Here is a 24,803-nt window from a genome sequence, read left to right as displayed (position 1 = left end):
TTTTACACATACAAATCTTTTTACGCACGCACAAATTCTTTTTACAAATACAAATCTTTTTACACACACAAATCTTTTTTACACATACAAATCTTTTTTACGCACGCACAAATTCTTTTTACACATACAAAACTGATTTACAAGTACAAAATATTTATGACCACATTTTGAGCCCATAGTCACTGCCTCCCGCCTCACCCACCTGAGAGTGCACAAGGTAAGTACGAGTAAATGAGAGCAATAAAATCTCAATCAGACTTTCTCTCTTGTGACCCGCTGCTCGGCCTCTGCACTGTAATTTCATTCTCTAATTGTGTTTGAGCTCTTTTAATAAAATTGCACTGGTCTTCAGGGTTTTGAGTTTGAGTCCATTTATTCATGCAAATATGACACTGAGATACTTCATAAAATCTTTGATATGGTAACTAACATTGAAGACATGACAATCACATCAATATGGATGATCACAGCTAAGTGTCAAGTGAAATGTTTAGTAAGACTTTTTTTATTCACTAAATTAAGCCTTTAAAAGTCAGAAGCAAAGGAAAATGGGGAAAAATGTGCAGTGATTTATTGAAAGACGTGCAAACATACATGGAAACACAGTAGAAGCGGCAAAGACTGGGTTTTACGATTCTTCAACACAGCCTGAACTTGCTTGGGCAGCTTTATTGTAATTTCTTTGAGTAGTCTTCAGGAATAGTTCTGCAGGGTTCTCAAAGGACATTCAAAGCTCATCGTTGGATGTTGGCTGCCTTTGTTCCGTTTACTGTCAAGATGATCTCACACTGCTTCAGTAACGTTGAGGTCCTGGCTCTGGGGATGCAGATCATTTTATGAATCACAAGTGGATTGCATCCTGCTATCCCGATTTGACTTGTCATTTTCACTCACATTTCTTAAAAGGCCGTTCCCAAAGGAAGCGACTCAGATGCACAGAGAACGAGACTGGCAGCAAAAAGATTGAAAAGTAAAACTGAGATTCCAACACACAAGGCCAAGGACTCATTACTCCACATTTATTCTATGTGCACAGCTGTTTATAGTTTATTATTATTTTTTACCTTTTATATAAGTTAATAGTCATAATGTCAGGAGAAATACTATTAATGACTAAAAGAAATTAAAAGAAGAGAAGGACATTTCTTTTTCCAGATTCAAGTATTGGTTTGTTCCACTGATTTTCCTTTTTTAGATTTACTTTACCAAAGAAAAAAGGAAGAAGTCTGATATTTAAAAGAATTTGAGTTACCAACTGGCTTTGTAGAAACAGTGTTGTCTCTACACATAACAGACAACTTAGTAAAAAAAAACAAAAAACAAACACAGTTTTAAATTGTGTCTTTAAGCACTTTGTTGGTTGTGCAGTGTATTGAGGAGAACTGAGGAAACAAATCACCGTCAATATGGACAGAGGAGGTCAGGAGATTGTCTACATTCATCTTTAAAACACACTGGAGGCTTTGTCATCGTTTGGGGCTGCATTTCAGCTAGCAGTGTTAATGATCTTGTCAAAATCAATGGAATTATAAACGCAAAAAGCATGGTCATATTTTAATCCACTGTGTAATATCATCTGGAAAGTGTGTGATTAGCAAGAGTTACATTTTTCAGCATGACCGTGATCCCGAACACACTGCCAATGATTCATCCATGAAAAGAAAAACACACCTTTGACACTATCAGTCATGGTTCGGCCTCCCCAGACCTCAACATTACTGAAGCAATACAGGATTAACAGAGCAAAACAAAAGGCAGCCAATATCCACACACTGTATTTCCACGTGTGTTTCACTCAGTCATTAATCTCTGCACCTAGTTCCCATTTCCTAGTAACATATAAAATATAAAAATATAAGGAAACGACGTGTGATTCAGGACTTTTGCACACTACTTTGTCTTTATGGTTTCTTGCTAACTGTAGCGTGTCTTATCACAAAAATATTTACGAATTTATACATTGAAGATAATAATCAATCAGAATTTATCAGAATACTTTAATAATTCCGAAGGGAATTATGTGGCAAACACTCTAAGACTTACTTTGTCAAAGTAAAAGACAAAGAAATAAGTAAGAAGAAAGTTAAAGTAAAGAGAAAAAGCAGGAACAACTGGTTGACGCATGCGCACTTAAAGGTATATAAGGTAGACTACAAATGCTTCCGAATGACTCAAAAAGTTAAATATATTTTCTGTTGAATTTGAAGTGAGAACAGCTGCTTTGTTGAGATCTCACCGGCCGGATTTGCCTGCCTTCAGTAATTTCCGGATAGCCATGTGTATTTCACTCAAAAGTCAACGTCACGACAACGGGCTCACTGATTGGTCGCAGGAAGCACAGGGGCGTCATTTGTCGTCTCCCATTGGTTGCAATGTTAAATCTCCTCTCTCTGATTGGCCGGGAGCATCGCTTTGCTATTGGCTGATCTCACGCACCGACAATTTGAAAATCGGTGTTTTGCGTTCAGAAGTGCAGGAGCAGCTGAGAGACAAAGGTTAGCAAAATGTGTTTAAAAACAGCGGTAAAAGGTTGATTTAAACCCGGGTCGCATATTCAGCCTTGTTGTTTGTTTTGGTTGAGTAATATAAGCACGGCTGCTTCTGAATTCAGGCTTTCTCAAACAATAGTAGCGTTTCCTCTTTGTAAGATTCATGCACTCTTGCAGCTACAGTGATATTAGTTTTATTGTTAATTCATGTTAAGTGTTGTTTTTGTGCTCAGAGTCGCTGTGATGTTATCGGGAGAGGACGGCGCACAGCTTCAGTGCACTGTGACGGTGGAGCAGCTCAACAGCTCCGGACAGGCCACCCGGAGGCAGGTCATCCGCAAAGCCTCAGTTATTCTGGGCCGGAATGAGTTTCAGGAGATCGTCCTGCGAGTCCACGACGGCAAAGTGCCGCAAAGCTACCATCTGAAAGAGTTCAAACTTTTCACCAAGTTTGCCAGAGATGGGAAGTGCACCGTGAAACTGGTCCCTGAAAACATCCAGGTCCTCATGTCAAACTGTCCGACTGACCAGCTCAGCCTCTTTCTCAAAACCCTGAGCATCAAACACCAGGCCTGGCAGGGCAGCAAGGCTCTGAGCAACCGAGAGAAGCTCAAGGCTGGCCTGCCCCGCAGCTTCGAGGCCATCAGCCCCCTGCAGCAAAAAGACATCCAGAAAGTCAATGAGCTGAGAAGTAAAGTGGCTCCTAACGGACTGACAGACCGCACTAATAGGATGACAGCTGCAGGTACAGGACAGCAGGTCAAACGCTCCAGGAGTGACTGTAACTTCAGCCCAGTGAGTTGTACACATAGCACTCTCTCCCATTTACATTCAGGTTGCTTCACATTAAACTGCAGGACTGTTTCCCACAGGAGGCACTGGTGTCCTGAACACATTCTCTCTGTTCACGCTGTGGGTTGCACTTAAACAAAGATGTCAGCAGATATTGTGATTGTTCTAGGTAAAGGCCAACCCGAGTAAGAAGCCCATCCTCTCTTTACCATCACGCAAGCTTAACAAAGAGCAGGCTGCTGTTCTCAGTGCAGTGCTGAGTGGCAAGAATGTCTTTTTCACCGGAAGTGCAGGTAAAAAGTGCAAAGATGAAGCTTCACAGCGACGACACTGAGAAAATACTTGTTTTGCCTGACTGTTCTGCTAAATTACAGGCTGCATCTTGTTTATGAAATGCCTTTTGTGACATTTTCATCAACACAGCCTGGTGTAAATATTGCTTGGGTGTGTTTTCAGGTACAGGAAAATCCTTCTTGCTCAAGAGAATCATGGGATCTCTCCCACCAAAGAGCACTTTTGCCACAGCCAGCACGGGAGTGGCTGCGTGTCACATCGGAGGAACAACGTTACACAACTTTGCTGGTCAGTTAATTATCTGAAGTGTGTTAATATAATCACTGGAACTATTTGAAGCTCAATTTATTTCCCACGACATCAACAAGATGACACAAATAATTGGTCAATTTACAGGTATCAAATTTTTTTAAAAAGCCTTTTCTAAAACTGAAATGGGAAAATTGGTTATAAGCACAAACATAATTATTCTGCTGATCCTTTTCTTGAAGTCGACTGTTAGAGCACCTCCTCTGCTAATCAGAAGGTCTGAGGATCCTTGGCTCCCCTAGCCTACATATATTAAAGTGTCCTTTGGCAAGATGCTGAACCCTGATTTGCTTCCATTGGAGTGTGAGGTCAAGTGCTTAGCCTTAAGCAAACAAAAAGCACTCAGATTAATGTGTGTGTGGCAAGAACGCACTTTGAATGCTCAAATTGGATAGAAAATGTAGAAAAAACATTATATAAGTACAGGCTGCTTATTTTGGCTTGAAAGTATGTTAAAATTACAATTTTAATCCCTCCTCAGGCCATTTAGTGTAACCAGCAGTCTAAACACTCATGTTCTCAATGCGATAAAATGAAGAAAAAAAAAAAAAAAAGTTCTGTTTTCCTCAGGTTTTAGTGGATATAACTGATAAATATGGATAATCATTTTAGCCCTCCTTATAATTGGCCCCTTCTTTGTTTCTTTACTCGATTAATTAGAACCACATCCTTGGACTTATTTCAATGTCTGCTTGATGCCCCATTTCACTTTTATGAATCTTTAAATCTTTGAGGCGGGCTCCTCGGATATCTTTTCACTTTTTAACAGACCTTTTTAATTAAATCTCAATATACAGTAGGATGTGAGCTGAGTATTTGCAAGGGTGTTAATCATTTTTGTTCTTTCTGGCTATCTTCTTTCTTTCCATTCTCTGAATCATTGCTCTTTCCAGGTATTGGCTCAGGCTCTGCCCCACTGGAGCAGTGCATCGAGCTGGCTCAGAGGCCCGGGGTGCTTCAGCACTGGACTAGCTGTCGACACCTCATCATTGATGAGATTTCCATGGTGGAGGCTCAGTTCTTTGACAAGCTTGAGGCGGTAGCTAGGTGAGTATGGCATTCAAAGATGGGCACCGTGACTGAGATCTAAAATTACTTTATAATGTTAATTTGTTCCAAAATGTAAATTTACACACTAGCATAGTCCTTAGTAAGTGTTTGCTCAAAGGCTGGTTTTGTTAGAGCTGAAGTCAAAAAGATCTTTTAATTTTTAATATTATTTTACTTTTCTATTTTGGTGGCAGTAACAAGCCATTTCAAATTAGATCAGCAGTATTATAAAATCCATAGACATAAATTATAAAGTGAATCAATTAAAACCCTTTTAGTCAATTCATAATATTAATGTTTCATAAAATAAGTTCACTTGGTTTGTTTTGGAAATTATGTTAATCATTTTAGTTCATGCTAACCTCAGAATATTACTAAAAACTTGCCTAAAAACAATGTACACATGTGGGGAAAAATACAGAAAGGAAATCTCTGCAAAGACTCCTGTGAAAAACTCATTTTCACTTGATTCTCTGCAGCCACATGAAAAACTAATTTACAATTTTCTACTTCAACAGGAGTTAAGAGGGTAGGTAGAATTCAGGTGCTGCTAATCAAATGCATAAAATTAATTAAACATTATCAAGTGTGAGCATCTCTATAAAAGCAGAGGTTTGGCCAGTTTTCTGGTCTGCAGCATTCACGTGTGTTAACACAAGTGTTCGACCCAACAAACCTGAACATCAGACTGTGCGGTGCTCAGGGAAATTTAAAACAGAGTTCCATCTAAACAAACCACAAGACTTCCGAAACAATGACCTTTGCACAGATGAGACTGAAGTGGTGATGTCTGCTCATACCACACAGAACCACATTTAGACAGACTCAAACACAGCCTATCAGCACAAACGCCTCATAAAAACTGGGGGTGTGATGATTTGAGCTTGGTTTGGAGCCAAAGACATGGACACTCTGGTGTCACTGATGGAACCACAAACTCCTCTGTGAATCAAAGTATTCTAGAGTTAAATCTGAAGTCATTTGTCTGACAGACAAAGCTTGGATAAAACTCCTTGGAATCTTGCAGGTCGGTGAGGAGGTCTACCGAGCCATTTGGAGGGATTCAGCTGATCGTATGTGGTGACTTTCTTCAGCTGCCTCCAGTTTCTAAAGGAAAAGAAAAAGCCAGCTTCTGCTTTCAGGTCAGATCATAGTGGAGCCTCTTAGACGTTTAGGTAACACTTCACAATACAGCTTGCAACAAAGGGTCTAACTACCCCCTGTATTTCATTTTAAATGACAATGTAATTATATTCACCTACAAATAAAATAAAAATGTAGGTACATTAGAATGAGGCGGTAACAAGTCAGGAAACAGAATTATTAATTATACTGCAAGTAAATGTAAGTGTGTGTAAATAATTAGAAGTAATGTGTAAGTAATTTTCAAGTATTGCATAACTTTGGGTATTTATAGAAAAGGAGACTCTGATATTAATTTTAAGTACTGCATATGTAATTTTAAATTGTGCCTAGCTTCCAGGTATTTTACAGGATAAGAGACAGTCCTTTCCTGTACACTCATTTTGAAAGTTATGTTTGAACAGTGATTGTGAAAGGGGAAAAAACTATGAGTACTTTACTTTGTTTTTTTGGCCCATATTGCATTTATATTGGTAAATTGGTAAATAAAAGGACATTTCAATAATAGAACATCCATTATGCACTGGCTTACTTTGAAGAGCAATTTTTAAAAGATGACAATATCATATTCAGTGCATTTATTTATGTGAACTAGATGTTAGAGCTGTGATTTCTATGGATTGTAAAGCGGTTACTTTTCTGATGCTGAGAGGATGCACTGAGTCGTTGCTTCTTCTTCTTTTTTTTTCTTTTTTTTTTTTTTTCAAAACTGTCTATTCTGTTCACGAGCCAGGTTCTGTTCTGCATATTTCCTCGAGAGCATTAATGGATTTTTGGGGAAGATGAACTTTTCCACTTTCTTACCCTTCAGGCCAAGAGTTGGCGTAAGGTGATCCAGATCAATATGGAGTTAACGGAAGTACGGAGGCAAACAGACCAGAGCTTCATCTCCCTCCTGCAGGCAGTGAGGGTGGGGAGGTAACCCTGTTTCATTATCACATTTTGTTTTGTTCAACTAATGTAATCTCACCTGAAATTGTATTACATCATGTATACCATGTGGTTTCCACTTATGTACGTATGTTATAAACGTCATTGTTGCTGTTAAGGTTGGGCAGCCAGCTGGGCAGGAACATTTTTAAAGGAAGGTTGTTGTTGTTTTGTTTTTTTTGTCAATTAACACAATTCAGGGTGACGGAGGAAGTCACAGCCAAGCTGATGAAAAGCGCCTACCATCAGATTGAAAGGGACGGTATTCTAGCGACCAGGCTGTGCACACACAAAGATGACGTGGATCTCACCAACGAGAACAAACTCCAGCAGTTACCAGGTCTGGATTCTTCTGATTGCCCCCCCGCCCACAGAAAAAATACATGTTACTTTGTTTGGCTTGGATCCAAGTGAAAATGGGCAACACATATGGCAACCGTGTTAAAATCCATTTCCCCTCAAGAGTGTGGTCTATCCTGCCTGGCAATTTGAGAATTTTATTTATTTTATTAACTGGCATAGACATTTCTGATCATCTGACCAAAGAATTAAAAAAAACTTGCAAAAATGCATAACTTTGTGAAAAGCTCCACAACTCTGACTCTTTTTCCTGCTGTTTCTATACATGCAAGTTGTGTTTACATCTGTTGTGCCTCCCCAAAAGACCAGTTTCACCCAAGATAAACCCCAAAGGGGTGCTTTCAGTCTCAACAGGGTGCTAATTTTGCCATTTCCTGTAGTGGTGTACCAGTATTTTCAAGGACACAACTATCCAGGAAACCTTGGAGTGTATTTGGCCGACAGTAGCACCAGATTCTATATATATGTTTAAGGTCTTTCCCCCATCACTGTCTGTTACCATATTCTTTTAAGAAGTACCACTACTTTTCAGTTGAATTAATCTCTCACTGCTCCTTAGGGTCAGCGCGTCTGTTTGAGGCACTAGACAGCGACCCAGTGCTGGTCAAGACTATAGACGCTCACAGTCCTGTCGGGAGGCTGATCCAACTCAAAGTGGGAGCTCAGGTGTGTGTGTGCGCGTGTCTGTGTTCCCAGAGAAAACATTTTACTTTACACAAACCCTTTTTGACACCTCCTTTCCTGCTTGCTTGTATTTTTAAGGTCATGCTGACAAAGAACTTGGATGTTGCTCGAGGTCTGGTGAATGGAGCACGAGGCGTCGTGGTTGGTTTTGAGTCTGGAAAACACGGTCCGTACCTAACTGTGAACATATATTTGTTGAAAATCCTGTGTAAGCAGTAGCAAGAGAGGATTGCATATGATTAGTTTGACTTTTTAGGAAACACACTTGTCTACCTCCTTGGCTTCTTGCCCAATGCTGTTTGTTTCCGCAGGACTCCCACGTGTGCGTTTCCTGTGCGGCGTCACAGAGGTGCTGAAGCCAGAGCGCTGGGTGTTTAAGTCTGGTGGTGGGATCCACCTGAGCCGACAGCAGCTGCCACTCAAATTGGCCTGGGCCATCTCCATCCACAAGAGCCAGGTCAGTACACATTCGGTGCTCACTTCCCGATGATGACCATATATTTTCTTTGTAGAGCACGTTGTTTGGTGTTGTCATGGGGCACCAGTGTTTTATGTGGGTTTGTCTTTGATAAACTGTTTTCATGACTCATTTTTAATTTTTTAAAGTTTTGTATTTATTAGTTAAAAACTGTGACGCACGGTGGTGCATTGTTGCCTCACAGCAACATTTTAATCCACTGGGGTCTTTCTGTGTGTAGTTTGGATGTTTTCGGGGGGTTTGCATGTCATTTGTTGTCAAAGACAAACTGCAAAAAAATGGCATGATTAGGTCTAATTCCAGCATCTCCCGTGAAGCTCAGCTTAGTTCACATTATTCGCTTAGCCTCCTGGTTAACGTGAGAGTGAGAGGAAGGCAGAAGGCAATTTCAGAGGTGCAGATGGTGCTCAGTTTTATAAAACTTTCTTTTTAAAAAGAAAGTTTGAGTAGTGCTTTATCATTAGTCTAACGGCAGTTTGAATATGTTTATACTTGGATTATCTTGCATGCTAAATCACGTTCAGTGGTCCACCGCCTCGCAACAGCTATAAAATGGATTGTATTGAAATTTTGTACAAGGGATTCAAGCAGCGCCTGTTAGTTGCCTTAAACTCTTTGGACATGTTTGCACTTGTTACTGGAAACACGTTTCCCTCCTTTTGTAACTATAAAAATATTATTTTAAACTTGATCTAGTCACCTGGTTTGCAGATTGTGAACATCATACCTGCTAAATATCTTTTTCCCCTCTGTCATCAACTTTGAAAAGCTGCACACTTTGTCAGTGTTCAGTGTAAGAAATTAAAAATTTGGGATCAAAATTAGAAAAAGGAATATATGGATTACAATGAATATTTAATTTACTCTATGTTCCACTACATGAAAATATTTTCCATCCAATATCTTTATTGCTTTTATTTTTATTAGTTTGGACCATTTAAAAAAAATGGAACAGTGGTGGCTATGCAGTAAAGACTACATAACCTAATCGCTACAATCGCTGACATATTTTTAAAAAACATTAATTCACATTGTGATCAATTTAAAAATCAGTCGATCACAGATTCCTGTTTGTCACTGTGAGCGAAGTAGAGTTCCTCTGTTTAACATGTTCTGAATGTACAGCTTGATTTCAAAGACTTTTTGTCTATGGCTGACATTAGTAAACAGATTGTAAAAGTAACAAGTTGTTTTGGCTTGACACACCACTAATTTGGTTTTCTTTTCACATCTTAAAATATACCAGAATAATATCTTTATAAATGTAAGATTTTTTTTTTTTTTTTTTTTTTTTTTTTTTTAAATCATCTTTTCATTTTCTGAGATTTTAACAGAGAGCAAGTAGAGTAAATTTGTGTTAAAGAGTTGGTCAGACTAGGGTCTGCTCTCCTCCTTTTTCTCTTGTTTTCTCCCTTCCTCACTGTTCTGTGTGCCACCTACAAAGCACAAAAACAACAGTATCACATAAAAAGTCCCACTGGCCATTTTAAATCTTATAATTATCTTATAACAGGCAGAGAAAACCAAGCTAGGCAAGACTAAGTGCAACAATTCTATTTGAGGGGAAATTGCTATAGAGGCCCAATCTAACCACAAGCTGTAACTCAACAATCACCAATCTTCTGCTCTGCTGCACCGACACAGTCAATATCCTGACCTCCATCTGAGAATCTAGCTAAAGGTAAAAGGGTCACCTCTGGATAATTGGGTTAATTGGTAATGACCAATAAGTGCAAGCCGGTGATCTACAGCAGACGTGTCAGGGCACAAGGGTATAAAAATTTGATTCCATACCAATGTCCTCACAGGGGAAATGGGTGACCTGAATAAATTATAATTCCAAGTTGGAGGTGTATACGCTGGTCAGGTGAATTTGAAAGTTTGATGCTCCTGGCCTGTCACAAATCTTATACTGTAGACTAAACAATTATATATTTTTTGTTGTTGTTGTGTTTCCCTCCACTTGATAACAAGCTGGGATCTTGTAAAATTAAAAAATGAAATGATTTTATTCGCAACAAATCAAAAAATACACATTAAAAATGTTTAAACGGAGACATTTTACCATGTCCTGAAAAGTATTAGCTCATGCTGAATTTGATGGGGGTGGCAAATGTCTCAAAGGTTGGGGGCAACAAAGGCTGGAAAAGTGGTACTAAAAAGAAACATCTGGATGAACATCAGGTCAGGAACATTATTGGGTATAAAAAAACATAATAACAACAATAACAATAATAATAATAATAATAATAATAATAATGATGATAATAATAATAATAATAATAAAACATTCCTCTCCCCAAAGTCCAGCAGCTGGTCTCTTCATAGTACAGATGTTTATGGACTGTTGCTAAAAGAAGAGTGGACGCTACATGGTGGCAAGCATGGCCCTGTCCCAACCTTTTTTTAATTTTATTTTTTAAGACCTGTGAGTAGTTTGAGTAGTCAGCTTTTGGGTTTTTCAAATGCTGGACTTCCATCAGTGCATGTGTTGTTTTTATTTAACAATGATGGCTGTCATGTTATGGTTTTATGCTTTTGTTTTGAAGGGAATGACGCTGGACTGTGTGGAAATCTCTTTAGCTCGTGTGTTTGAGAGCGGCCAGGCTTACGTGGCCCTGTCTCGGGCTCGGAACCTCGAGGGTCTAAGGGTCATGGACTTTGACCCCCGCGTGGTCCGGGCAGACCCAGATGTCCTCCTCTTCTACAGAAAACTGAGGAAGGAGAGGTTGCTCATGCAGGTGAGGGCAAATATTACCAAATATTACCTTAGCTGTTGATTCATATCTCACATTTTCATTTTTATCACTTTCTCATGTTCATATAAATAATATGAGTAGCTGCCCAGCAATGGTTTAATGTTAAGCTCTGCAGTTTCACTTCAACGTTAAGTTTATGTTAAGTAGAACAAAATGAGACCAAATAATCTGGAGAGCTCATTTTTTCCCTAGAGTTGGTGAGATGGATCAAACTACACTGGAGTGCTGTGGATGGAAAAACTTCATTCACCAGCTGTACTTATGATCTTCTTTGTCCTCATTTTTCTCTGCAGGCCTCCATGGAAGATTTTGTTAGCAACAATAAAGAAAATGCATGGTGAGGCTAGCTCTAAATCCACTCTAATGATATGTACTATGTGCATGAGTTATTGAGCTATTTCACCATTTAACCTTATTTTCTTGAGACTTCAATCTACCATCTCTACTTGGAGTCACACTGCCACCATCTGCTCATCACTGTACTTTTTTTTATTTTCAGAGCTTATTTTTTTAAATTATTTTTTGCATGTATTCAAATAAAATTTTAGCCAAATTATTTGCGTGAAGTATTTTATCAGTCATTAATATTTAAGGGAGGAAAAACACTGAATTCAAACAATGACGCTCCTTGGCTTTGCAGGTCTCAAGGAGAAAATAAAATCTATTGCTGCCTTTAGTCACCGAGTGGCAGCATCCACTCCTTACATTTTCCCACCCGTTTTGGGATGAACTAAGGGAATTAACAGTGTCTGTGTTAAAGCTGTGGGAAGAAAAAAAAATGCTCTGAGCCAATTAACTTTTACCTCAACTGCTTTTCAAAAATTCCAAACGTGGGACGAGTGTTCCTGTGCATGTGCCATTAAATAGAAATGCCGTCAACCAGAGACCAATTTTGTGTTACCGTAAACATCAGTGAGAGCATTTAGCGTTGGTGGCTGGATAAAACTAATTAAACCATCAGTCATGGAGCCCACGTCTGAGGATGCGGACGCTTTGAAAAGAAGCAGCTGAGACTAAGTGGAATCCAAAGACAACCTTTATTTTCTGGTCAGCAGAGTGAAGTTATGACCAAACCTGAGCCGGTTTCCATTACTGTAGCAGCATACTTTAACATTCCACCTCATCACATTTTCATTACAGCCAATCCCTTCTTGATACAAATTTTTAGAGTGCATGCTCCAATATGTTATTAGCAGTATCGACATCAAGAGTCACTATCAGCTATATTAGTATGCACTGCATACAAACAGGTGTCAGGAACGTAGTCCAAGGAAATTCAGGAGAACAACAACAGGCTTCATTTGTGGATTATTTTACATTATCAGAAATCATATCGGGTCTACTGGACGGGTTGTCATTTCACATTGTGGAACAGCTTGTGTGCGACCTGTAGAGACAGAAGATGGCACAATGAGCATCATCACTAGGAGAATAATCTTTCCTTTGTCTATTGCACACTTACACAATGGTCCCGTGCATGCAGGAAGTCAAAGAGTTCTTCTGTACACTCCTCCTCAGTGTTGGACCTTGTACTGACCCGGGCTTCACAGAGCTCCAGACGCTCCTTGTAGTGCACACAGTGTTCAGTCTCCTCACACTTAGCTCTTATCGCTTCTAAAGGGTCCTAAAAAGAAAGGAAGCCATGCTATTCATCAGGAAAATGATGGCAAAAACTCTGGTAGGAAAACCACAACTCTCAAACCATGAAGGTGATTTTATAATGAAGTTAGAGGTTTAATAAGCCAGGCTTTCTTTGTGCTCAAATAAAATGGGGTGTTTTATTCAATTCAATTTTATTTATATAGCACCAAATCACAACAACAGTTGCCTCAAGGCAGACCTACAATAATACATACAGAGAAAAACCCAACAATCATATGACCCCCTATGAGCAAGTACTTTGGCGACAGTTGGAAGGAAAAACTCCCTTTTAACAGGAAGAAACCTCAGGCAGAACCAGGGTCAGGGAGGGGCAGCCATCTGCTGCGATCGGTTGGGGTGAGAGAAGGAAGACGGGACAAAAGACAGGCTGTGGAAGCATCATATGACTCAAAATGATCCCTATGAGTGTTCCCCTACCTCAGAAGCATGATTAAAATCTATAAAAAATAAATGCAAAGCTGTTTATTATTTCTGTAGAAAAATGTTAATCAAGTGATTTACTCTACAGAGCAATAAAACAAACCTCTGTTTGTGCTGCCGTTTATCTCTAACATCATGGCTGCGCTCAGAAATTTTAAACTGGATCCATTTAAATGGTAAAATGGCCTGTATAGCGCTTTACTAGTCGCTAAGGACCCCAAAGCGCTTTACACAACCAGTCATCCACCCATTCACACACCCATTCACACACTGGTGAATGTGTGTGAGCTACAATTGTAGCCACAGCCACCCTGGGGCGCACTGACAGAGGCGAGGCTGCCGGACACTGGCGCCACCGGGCCCTCTGACCACCACCAGTAGGCAACGGGTGAAGTGTCTTGCCCAAGGACACAATGACCGAGACTGCCCGAGCTCGAACCGGCAACCTTCCGATTACAAGGCGAACTCCCAACTCTTGAGCCACGATCGCCCCAATTTAAACATTGATGGTTACTGTCCTACAGCCTAATAATGAAAATGTGGAAATTGCATTATTATTTTAGCAGATCAAAGTGAAATTAATTTGAATGTTTGAACAGTTATTCTGCTGTGTGTTCTGTGTTCTAGTAGGTGCAATACTATCAGTACAAAAGAGACTTAATAGCAGATTAAAACAAAATATAAAACATTTATACATGTTTTGCATCACCAAATGAATACATGCACAGGAGTCAGTGAAAATGCTTCAAACTGATTTTAACTCACAACTCTGAAGATCACCTCCAGACTAGGTTATATGTTTTCAGCATAAGTTACCAGGTACACAGAGAGCTGATTTCCTAACATATAAAACTCTGATTTTAAGCTTGAGATCCCTCACTAAGCCACTAAACCCACCTTGTTGTGCACCACTATGCTCATCTCAACAGCCATAGTTCCATTCCTAGCTCTTCCAGTAAACATGCAAGTCTCCTTGGTCATTACAGTAAAGATTTTAAGACCTATACATATATATGGAGATGTAAAAATCTGGTATTTTGATACATTTCTTTTCCTTTCAAACACAGAAAACAAACAGACATCTCCAATATCCATTACTGGCATTTTGTTTTTTTTTAATTAACTTATTTACACTGCTCAGATCAACTGGTTATTGTGTTTGTGGTGTAACAAACAAGTTTTGCCAGCAGGGAAGCTGCAGAGTGCCCTCTGGCGGGCAAAATATTCATCAACACTTATACCATAGGAGAAGGGTGTTTCTTTTGTTTGTCTTTTTTAAATAATAATTTGTCGTTTGCTGATTTGCTGCTACCAATATACAGACACATAGGTAATATCGTCTGATAATATTGGCCCGCCGATAAATCAGTCAGACTTTGAATAGTAACCCATCGGCGCTTGAGGTTTTTTTCAACCTTTTGTCCTACATAAAAAGCTGTTTATCACCAGAATACATGTTTTTATAATAAATATTAATAAATAAATAAATAATTACCACCAACTCTTCCTCCTCTTCTTCCTCCTCCTCCTCAGCAGGGGCATCTTCCTCCTATTTTGAGACATTTATATCAATGTTTTAAAATCCAGTTACAAACCAACACAGCTTACAGATTTATAGGGCTTTTTTAAGTTTTGTGTACATTTTTATTAACTACGTTGAAGAATGTCCAGATATTGTAATCACCTAATAAAACTGTGCCGTATGAAAGAAACGCACTGAATCAGTCACAGTTAAAATAAGCAGTCTCTCAAAGTATTGTAGAGTATGTGAAACACCTTCAGCTGCCAGCCTCGTTTAATGGCGAGAATTATATTTAAAGTCTTAAAAGGAGCTGACAGTAAACTCGAAGGGTACACCGCTAAGATGAGCAGCAGAGTTGGGTAACTTCGTCAAACACACACACAGACCAGTCTATAAAGACACAATACGATATTTTTCGGTACCTCATCGTCGGGGTCCCCGTGTGTGAGCATTTTTTTCTCGAAAACCATGGTTACGTCTGACAATTTTACAAAATAAAACTCAGAAAGCTGAAACTCCTCGGTTTCACTACTTCTGGTTGAGGACGCGAGGTCGGTCACACGCCGGAAACTACTAGAAGGATCACCGGATAACGTTTCTTATTGGTTGACTGAAATTATTGATGTCCCAGTGAACCAATAACAGATCTCCATTTTGTGTCAGGGCCTACCCCATTCAAATACTCAATGCATGCGGAACCATTGTTTAACTGTCAGCGCAAAGTCGGACGGAAAAAAAGCTGGGGCACGGCAAGATGGCGCTGCTCTGGGACACCAGCCTGCTGTTAAGAAAAGTTAAAGATTTAAGATGTTTGACACCCAGACGACACCGAGTGAAAGAGAAATGGGTACGTGCTCAACGGGAAGATAGAAAAAAGCATTTGTATAAGTATAACACAGAGCAGGCATCCTGAAAAAAATCTGATGACTGACAGGAATTAAAGAAAAGGAAAATAAATAACTGACGTTAATAATACCAGACAGTATTTGCATTTAGATCTCGTGTAGCTGCTAAACACAGTCGAAAAGAAAAAAAAAATTGTAAACTCGGTAACATATTATATTATTTAAATAGTTTAGTCTGTTACTGTCTTGGAGCAACTGTAACCCACATAATTTCCTTAGGGATTAATAAAGTATTCTGACTCTGAGGTTGTACAGGTCTAACGACCTTGAAAGTCAATATTTGCCTTGACCACCTTTATTCTTCAGCACAGTAGGAACTCTCTTATTAGTGTGGATGCTGATTAAGCATCCACAGTATTGAGATCCTAATCTTTATTCAAGCTTATTGTCATTTCTTTAAGTAATCTTCAGAAATAGTTCTTCCGGCTTCTTGAAGAACATTCAGAGCTCATCTTTGGATGTTGGCTGCCTTTTGTTTTGTTATCTGTCAAGATGATCCCACACTACTTCAGTAACGTTGAAATCCGGGTTCTGGGAAGGCCCAATCCATGACTGATAGTGTTCCACTTTGTGTTTTTGTATCCATTTTGTATTTGCTTTTATTATCCTGTTGCCAGTCAGACACTTCCTAGATGTGTTGCAAAGTGGATTAAAATTTGACCATACATTTCTGTGTTCATAGTTTCACCCATTTTGATGAGATCCCCAACACCCAACATGACTTTCAGATACTGTTCACATTGTAGATAGTTTGGGGGTTTTAGCCCCTTTTTTCTCGAGTTGTCCAGTTTCTTTGGTCAAATCAGTCCAAAAATGCTGTTTTATGTCTATCAAACTGTTTTATCTTTGGCATTTTTTTATACATTCAACTAAAGAAATGGGAAGAGTTGATGTGTTTTGTGACAGCCTGGCAGTAACAAAGTGCCTAAAGATACAATTTAAAACTGGTTCTTTGCTAAGTTGTTTTTTATGGTTCATCCTTTGAGACAGGAGACTTTTTTGTTCTGGAATGATTCATAGGTCAGTGTTGAGTGGCTTAACAAAAAGAAAACTTGCCTCTGAAAATGGTCAGGTACATATATTTGTGCACAGATGTACATTATAGGTCTACTTTAATTTTACATGTATTAAAGACAGCTTTCCACTCTCCTGGGCATTTAAATTTTATATTGAAATTGGCACAAAGAGAGCATGGATAAACATGAACATTTATATTAAATGTTGTCCTCCTTTGCTCTCTGACAGGCTGCTACACGTCCCAAGCTCCCACCCACCAGACTGGCTGTGCATCACTTTGACGCCACCTACAGCACCCAGCTGGGGCAGCTGTGGCCCTCAGTGCGACTCGCCATGCTGTCAGAGAGAAAATATGGAGCCCTGCTCAATAATTTCTCCCATAATGCTGTTCTGGCAGAGCTCAAAGCTCAGGGATGCGTAGATTTCATCAGTGAAAGAGAGAGAGAGGGTGAGTGTGCCAGCCGTCACAGTCACAGTTATGGTTATTGCTTATTACTAATGACAGAAATACTGTGCTGTGGTAATCTCTGATGCTCTGAAGAGTTCAGAAAATTTTATGAAGATAGCACTGGAGTGTGAATGACTTGATTTTAAATTCATTCAATAGACTGTTTGCTAAAACATTTCACTGGGAAAAGTCAATACCTTAGTAATTAACACTATTAAAAAGTCACTTATATCATCTAGTGACTGGCATATAATTTGCAGTTCCTTCTTGCTTGGAGGAAAAATCAGAGGAACCTAGTGATGTTTCCATGAAGAGCTCTGACGTTGATGGTGAGCAGCTATCTCTAAGCCCAAACATCAAGTGTTTAGTGTTTCCGAGAGGCGACGTGACACGATTCAAGCCTGCAAGGTGAGCAATATTTCCTATGCTGCTACTAACAACAGCATCTTCTACCAGCGTGCAGTCTGATCCTCGGTTCTCTTTTCTCCTCTTCAGGCCAGACAAGAACAGCCTGTTGGGTTACTACCTGATGGACGCAGCATCTCTGCTGCCCTGTCTCGCACTGGATGTTCAAGAAGGTCACAGCGTGCTTGACCTCTGTGCTGCTCCAGGAGGCAAGACCCTGGCTTTGCTTCAGACCCAGGCCATCAGTAGGTCAAACTACTTTTACCCTTTTTCAGTTTGTTTGTTTTTTGAATCACTCTTTATATTTACTGGTTCTGTGTTTGCTGCTCTGCTGTTAACCTTCCACCTGTTTTGTGTTTATGTCGAAGGGTTTTTGTGCATAAACGACAGCTCAGTGTCTCGAACACTACGACTGAGGAAGGTCCTCCACAGCTATGTTCCTAAGCAGTTATTGACAAATGAGAACCTGCGCATCACCTCCTTCGATGGCACTAAATGGGGGGAAATTGAAAGCAACACTTTTGACAGAGTAAGCCAGTGCCACATTGTCACAGTCATCCTATTCACATGTTTTGCTCTTTGTCATTATGTTTTTATTCAAAAACTCTTAGTTTTGTTCAGCTTTTCCTTTTTTTTCTCTAAATTCAGGTCCTTGTTGACGTTCCCTGCACAACAGACAGACATTCACTCATGGAGGACGACAACAACATATTCAGTAAGAGTCGGACTGGGGAGAGACGCAGGCTGCCGCAGCTACAGCTGGAGCTGCTGCTGTAAGTTTGGTGGAAATGTGAACAAAATGGGCTTTGAGGCTGTTAAAGCTTCTGTGGTTTCATATAAATATGCACACAATTAAGCAAAATAACAGCTGGTAGTGAAAACCTTTATTTAGATGTTATGTAAATTGAACCCTCTGTGTATCCTGCAGAGCTGGAATCCAGGCCGCTTGTCCTGGTGGGGAGATCCTCTACTCCACCTGCACGCTCTCACAGAACCAGAACCTCAGTGTGGTTGAACAGGCTATCTACCAAGCTCGAGAGAAAGATGGCATCCATCTACAGGTTAGTGAGACACTTTTTTTGTATCAATAAGAAATGCATCAAAGTGGCGGCACAAAGAAACTGAAATTACACCTAGAATAACTGTCCGTTTTTCTTTTATTTCATCATATCTCCATCACATCCACACTCAGGTTGTGGATCTGAGGCCCCTGACGCGGATGTTCGGGAACACCTTCCACTTCGCTCCGGACCTCCACCTGGGCGAGATGGTCATCCCGCACCTAGCAGCTAACTTTGGACCCATTTACATGTGCAAGCTAAAGAGGCTGACGTAGGCTGTGGACTGTTGCACAAGTTCGCCTGAGACTTTCAAATACTGAGCAACTCTGCTGCCAGATTTAGAGTCTGCTGGATTTGCAAACTGCTTCTGGTGGACCCGGGCTTTCATCATAACTGTGTTCTGGAGCTTTTTGAAGCCTTCTGAGCCAACCATGACTCTCAGAGACGTTTCTCCTTTTTCCTGTTTTCTCAGTCCTATATGATTACTAAGCCTTAACGCTGGGTCACCTTTACAGGCTACACAGCAAATGTAAATAATATCAGTTTTAGATTGTTCAGGTAAAGCATGAGACGAACAGGAAAGAGATTTTTCTCAGTGCAGAAGTGGATCAGTGAGGACAGGTGACTCTGAGCGCACAATATCCTATCTTAATCCTTAATCCACTTTTTTGCGGCTTGCTAGTAGGGTCCTTATGCTTTAAAACTAGCTGCACGAGCTGATGAATGACCTCTTGTTAGTTTCAAAGGGACGTGAGGAGTACTTCCTAAAGTCTGGCCTGCATTGACCCGTCCCTTCAATGTCCTCATCATTCATGCTGGTCCTCATTATTGATGCGGAAGCCCTAAACTGCAGTTAAACGAATAATTAAACTGAGCTTGCACTGCATTAACTTATTGACGATGTGGATGTTTAGGTTTTTTTATCCATAAACAATTCAAATTAATGTAACTTAAAGTTACATTATCACTAGAATTCAACTGAGGGTACCAGAGTGTTCTTTGCACACATCTTTTCTACTGTGACATATTAAAGAGATGTGACACACAGCCAGGATATGCATATGATAGTGTGAGAAAAAGTCAAATAGCCATTTAATAACTTGTTAGTCAGTACTGTACATCTGTACATTCATATCACATTTTGAGTGTGATTAAAGATTAATATTAAAGTCGTGTTTGTCTAAAATTGATCATAAGTTAAAGGCGATAGCTACAAGAAAACAATGGACAGAGGATTAGGAATACAATTAGGAAGGATGTGTCATTTTGTTTAAAGGTCTCCTCCACTCATATATAGCTATTTATGAGTTGCTGTTTAATTTTTGCCCTCTAGGTGTCAACAGTAGACCAAGAGCACAAGCGTCCTGTATCTTCCTTGTCCACTAGAGGACACTGAGTGTATATATGTGGAAATGCTGCTGTAATTCCACTGTGTGTGTTTGTCCTCCTGTACTCTGTCAGCTGCACAGGGATGATGTTTGTGGTTTGGGAAAAAAACACAAATTTCCATCAGAATTACCTGCTCTCTTTAACTCGGCAATGAAAATGGGCTTGTCTTGTTCTTTGCTTATTCATCAGGTTTGATGGCTTTGCCTAATAATGCGATATATGGCTGTGTGAGAGGAGGGCATAATGAACAGGCAGGTAATGACTTCTTTGACCATTTGGCTTCTCACATCTGAATCTGCGCAGCTTTCATTACTATAGCTGGATTGAGTCCGTTTTTGCATCGACATCACTCAGAGGTGAAATGTTTCCTCTTATCACAGCCTAATGTGAGCGCAGAGGTGCCTCTTTTTCTTTTTTTTTCCATCACACCGCCGATGACCCTTTATGTTGTCCTGGCCCGGGCAATGTAGCATGAAAAAAGGTGTGTGTCTGTGTGTGTGCGTGTGTTTCTTAACGAGTCCACCATCCACATCCCACTGTCATTAAGCTGCTCCGGAGCTGACTCCCATCCCCGTGCCGGGATGGACGTCAGCCATGCGGCTCCCAGATGAACATTAAAGAGGCAGCAGAGAGCTAAAATGGGACGACTCGCCCTGTTTTGCCCCTCCGCTTTTTTTTATTCCACAGATGAGTGCAGATAATTTTCTGTGCGATTGTGAGTGATTACTGTATTACTGCGGTAAAAGGGGGATGTATCGGGGAATGCAGGGGGAATTAATGACACATAAAAACTATTTTTGTATTGACTGCGTTCGTCCCCAGGGCCTCGAATGCCTCCTCGCATATCTTGTGATTACCTAAACGTATTGTAAATATGTGTTTCCTATGGGCTCCTACATAAATTTACATGTTTTAACACTCAGGAGACGACAGACTGTTAGAGATGAGTTACTCTCTATTCTGCCTGTCTATAGACTCGACTGGCTGCCTGCTTTATTATTGAATTAGCCAATGAAGCGCTGTGCGTTTGTGTCCCTGTGTGTAAGCCTGTGTTAGGGAGACATGCTGTGTATTAGAAAGATGAATATTGTGGATTTAACTACACACCCACATGCTTCCGCTGTGTTTTCTAGTACAATTTTTGCTAATAAACCTGCAAAAACACTAACGGCTTGATGTTTTCACCTTGTGCCTCACAAGCTCGGAATGAATGTTAAAACTGAGCATCTACAGCAGGTTGTTTTAATAGTTAAATCAGTGTTTGTGCCGTCAGTGGTTCAAAGTGAACTTTAAGGTGTCTGTTTGGTAAAGACGCACAATGTAGCAGGTTGTAGTAGTTAAGCTGCTCTTCCTGCTGTGGCGATTCCAGCCCAGAGGTGAAGTTCAGACTCGTGTCCCAGCTAGCAGCGGGGCAGAAGATCTCAGCAGTGGGGGTCTTTGTTGCAGATACATTAATGTAGACTTGAGCCCAGCAGGATGTGCTCTCTGCTGTTCTCAGCCACAGAGTGCACAGAAATGCTATAGAGTGTGTGGTTTTTTTTTTTCCCCTCTTCATTTTCAGAGTGCAGCTGTTCGTCTCTTTACTGTTCAGCTCCACAGCTCGCTCATATTTACAGGCATCCAGTTGTCTATTTACATTTTATCAGAAGATCATTTGCACGTTGTGTTTTCTTATGCTTGTGTGGAAATGTTAGAAACTTGAGAGAAGTGGAGACGGACTGAGAGCAGTCGGCCTTCCTTTTTCTTTAATTTTCAGAGTTTTCCATTTTGAATAATTTATAATTACTCGATGGTTACACTGGAACAGTAGATCTACAGCCACAGCAGTGAAGCAAACCTCACCAATAGACACATACAACGTTTTATACACACTGAAAATACTTGTTTTATTTGTTTTTAAATGTTGTAAATGAAAATACTTTTTAAAATAAATAACAAAAAGAATTTTGGATGGATTTTCTACACACCTACAGGGGTCTGTTTTCAGTGACTATAACTACTGTGTTACCTGTTGAGTTTATCATGCAAAGGTTTCATCCATATCAACAGCCCCTAATCTGTGGCTTAAATATTTCACGTGGACCTTACAGTTTGACCCGACAGGCCCAAAACAGCACCGTACCATTTAACGGTGGGCCATGAGTTATTTTCATAAAATGAGGTTCATATACTAGACGCGTTTTCACTGTGTAATCTAAGCATCCGTCGACAGACTCGATGCTCCGTGAAGTGGCTGGGAGAGCTTGGTTTAGTGAAGCCCACATTGGAAATGCACCCCAAGGTTTAGACTGCAGCCAGATTAAGAAGAGAGAGAATGGGGGTTTTCTTCTCTTTAAGAAGATTACCCGGGAAGGGGCGAGATGGCAGTCAGAGTGTTTAAGAGAAAAAGGACAAGAAGAAAATGGAAGATGAAGTGGAACTAAAGGAGGGTGGCCCTGGATACATAGTTTAGCCACCTGTTGTCTGCCTCTTGATATCACTCGCTTCTTTGTTTCTCTGTCCACGTAACCCATTTCCCTCTGTTTGTGTCCTTGAAAAGTGTTAGGGAAAGTGGCAACAATTGTTTCCACTTTTTGGCAGCAAATATGAGTTAAATGACAAAGCCTTTTTTTTTCCTGTGCAGCTGTGAGTCTGATTGTACTTGTGCTTCCCTCTCCCTTATGTTCGTGCTGGTGGTTTCCAGGAGAGCTTTGATGTGTATCTGGGCAATGCACTATTAGAGGGATTTCCCCGGTTCTGACAGCTCAGAGAATATGCTGCGAAATGGCAATGCCACTGGGCTAAAAGAATGCTGGAAACAGGATTAGGATCATATTCTGGCAGACCCTGTCACCTACTCAATGGGCCGAGATTTCCAACGCTGGCAGTTTTCATTCTTGCCATGGTTTAAACCTTTGAGAGAACCATGGAGAGGAGGGAGAAAAAGCACTGATTGAATGGTACACTGTGATTTTTGTGTGGGGGGTCTTGCTCCGAGGGGCTGTGTGTGTGTGTGTGTGTGTGTGTGTGTGTGTGTGTGTGTGTGTGTGTGTGTGTGTGTGTGTGTGTGTGTGTGTGTGTGTGTGTGTGTGTGTGTGTGTGTGTGTGTGTGTGTGCGCATGACAGAGACTCAAACTAACAAGTCCAGAAAAAATAAAACAGAAGCATATTTGCTTTTTACAAACTAAAAGTTTGCAAGACTGGATGGATTTTTTTCACACACACACAGAACACACACGTCGCCATCACTTGCTTTAAGGAAAGTAAATGGGCATCTTTAACTGCCTACAAATAAGTGGCTATGGCCTCAGTGAATGTACAGCCCTGAGTGTTAGAGATGGAAGCGCCTGATCCAGCATCAAGGGCTCAACACACTTGACCCTGCAGCAGTACAATCAAGCAATCCCTGTTCAGCCCCCAGGGTGTGTGTGTGTTGGGGGAGGAATGGGTGTTAAGGGGGAAAAAAGTGAACATTTGGAACAAGACTATTGTTATGTTCTCTGGTCCAAAGCCCCATGGGAGGAAATCCTGCCATGTACCTGGACAGATTCCTCCTCTGGATAACAAGGACATTCACTTTGGATGCAGACATATCAGTCACACATCAGCATGCCCTTGGCCGAGGACACGCGCGTGTGTGTGGTGTAATAAAACACAACAAGGTTTAGGGTGAGGTGTTACACCCACATTAACGCTGCTAATCTGGTGAGATCATTATCCCCTTCTGTCCAAATTTTGGGAAGCGGTCGTTCATAACTGCAGCCAAGGTGCATTAGTTATTTACACACACGTATACACACACACTGAGAGAGACATATGTATATATATATATATATTCAAGGCCAATTCATTTAAGAGCAGAACAATGTCACATGCAATACATGTAAAGTTTACTGTGAGAGGAGCAAGGGCGTGCTTTAGAGGATGTGGCAGAGATGCCCAGTTGCCCTGAGTGTCTGCGAGTGTTTGTGTGTGTGTGTGTGTGTGTGTGTGTGTGTGTGTGTGTGAGAGAGAGAGAGAGAGCGAGAGGGAGAGAGAGAGTAGGGTTGGGTGGGGGTCTGCATTTTGACAAACCATGCTGTTAAAGATATAATAGCAGCATAATCACCGCCCCAGGCTGTCATTCTTCAGGATAATGGCCTGCTTATTCATTGGGGATGCCGTATGTCCCCACGCTGCTTTTTATTTCCCAGATATTTCAGATTACGTGTTTCTTTTTTTTGCTCCTGTACCCTTTGTCTTGTTGCAAATTCTCATGTATTTGTGTTTGTATTTTTAGTGTTCTTTAAATTTGACCTTCCCTCCGCTCTTCCATCGTCCCCGTGCCTTTTCTTTGCTTTGCTCGTTCTCTCTTCTCATCATCCATGTCTTCAGACTAAACTGATATATTAAAAATCTACTTGCTTATATTAATTGCAGGACTTTAAAGTCCTTCACTCAATAAGTAGGTTTTATGTTTTGCTTAACACTCGCTGAGAAATGGTGTAACAATATTACAAATATATAGCTTGATTATATGCTCGCCATATCTTTAACTTCGTGCTGTTTAATTACTTTTTTTCAAGGCTTGTCCGTGACCACCCGTCCTGTTTAAATCTTCAGCAAAAATCAAGAAGTCTTCATTGTAAAGATCTTCAGGCAATGTTTTTATTTGAAGTTATTTTACAACAACACAAGTTCAAGTCTACATTATTGAGAGGAGCAAAG

At 40.4% G+C, this 24,803-nt stretch overlaps 3 protein-coding genes across 5 annotated transcripts; 2 read left to right on the top strand and 1 right to left on the bottom strand.

Annotated features, from left to right (window-relative positions):
* The first annotated feature begins 2,428 nt into the window (after positions 1 to 2,428).
* Positions 2,429 to 11,844, top strand: pif1 (PIF1 5'-to-3' DNA helicase homolog (S. cerevisiae)). 3 transcript variants are annotated; one of them, XM_031731942.2, is made up of 13 exons: positions 2,429 to 2,495; positions 2,723 to 3,284; positions 3,451 to 3,574; positions 3,738 to 3,863; positions 4,778 to 4,931; positions 5,962 to 6,076; positions 6,889 to 6,995; positions 7,208 to 7,347; positions 7,927 to 8,033; positions 8,130 to 8,217; positions 8,363 to 8,508; positions 11,079 to 11,270; positions 11,582 to 11,844. In XM_031731942.2, the coding sequence occupies exons 2-13, from the start codon at positions 2,733 to 2,735 to the stop codon at positions 11,627 to 11,629; spliced, it is 1,899 nt and encodes a 632-aa protein (XP_031587802.2). In that variant the 5' UTR covers positions 2,429 to 2,495; positions 2,723 to 2,732; the 3' UTR covers positions 11,630 to 11,844. The 3 variants fall into 3 exon arrangements, with proteins under 3 accessions (XP_031587802.2, XP_039457784.1, XP_039457783.1); XM_039601850.1 differs by having other exon boundaries at positions 11,481 to 11,606; XM_039601849.1 differs by lacking the exon at positions 2,429 to 2,495 and adding an exon at positions 2,508 to 2,643.
* A 462-nt stretch (positions 11,845 to 12,306) lies between these two features.
* On the bottom strand, positions 12,307 to 15,471 carry LOC116314034 (cytochrome b-c1 complex subunit 6, mitochondrial). The gene is made up of 4 exons (XM_031731923.2): positions 15,315 to 15,471; positions 14,866 to 14,919; positions 12,751 to 12,912; positions 12,307 to 12,675 (listed from the first exon to the last, which is right to left on the bottom strand). The coding sequence occupies exons 1-4, from the start codon at positions 15,360 to 15,362 to the stop codon at positions 12,643 to 12,645; spliced, it is 297 nt and encodes a 98-aa protein (XP_031587783.1). The 5' UTR covers positions 15,363 to 15,471; the 3' UTR covers positions 12,307 to 12,642.
* Positions 15,472 to 15,567: 96 nt separating this feature from the next.
* On the top strand, positions 15,568 to 21,980 carry nsun4 (NOP2/Sun RNA methyltransferase 4). Its single transcript, XM_031732327.2, has 8 exons — positions 15,568 to 15,739; positions 17,043 to 17,262; positions 17,523 to 17,670; positions 17,758 to 17,912; positions 18,036 to 18,196; positions 18,316 to 18,440; positions 18,596 to 18,728; positions 18,860 to 21,980. The coding sequence occupies exons 1-8, from the start codon at positions 15,647 to 15,649 to the stop codon at positions 19,001 to 19,003; spliced, it is 1,179 nt and encodes a 392-aa protein (XP_031588187.1). The 5' UTR covers positions 15,568 to 15,646; the 3' UTR covers positions 19,004 to 21,980.
* The last annotated feature ends 2,823 nt before the right edge of the window (positions 21,981 to 24,803 follow it).

Source organism: Oreochromis aureus, linkage group 18 (genome assembly GCF_013358895.1).
Source record: "Oreochromis aureus strain Israel breed Guangdong linkage group 18, ZZ_aureus, whole genome shotgun sequence".
NCBI classification, from domain to species: domain Eukaryota; kingdom Metazoa; phylum Chordata; class Actinopteri; order Cichliformes; family Cichlidae; genus Oreochromis; species Oreochromis aureus.
Note: the sequence above shows the minus strand (reverse complement) of the source record. Positions and strands in the feature narration are given on the sequence as shown.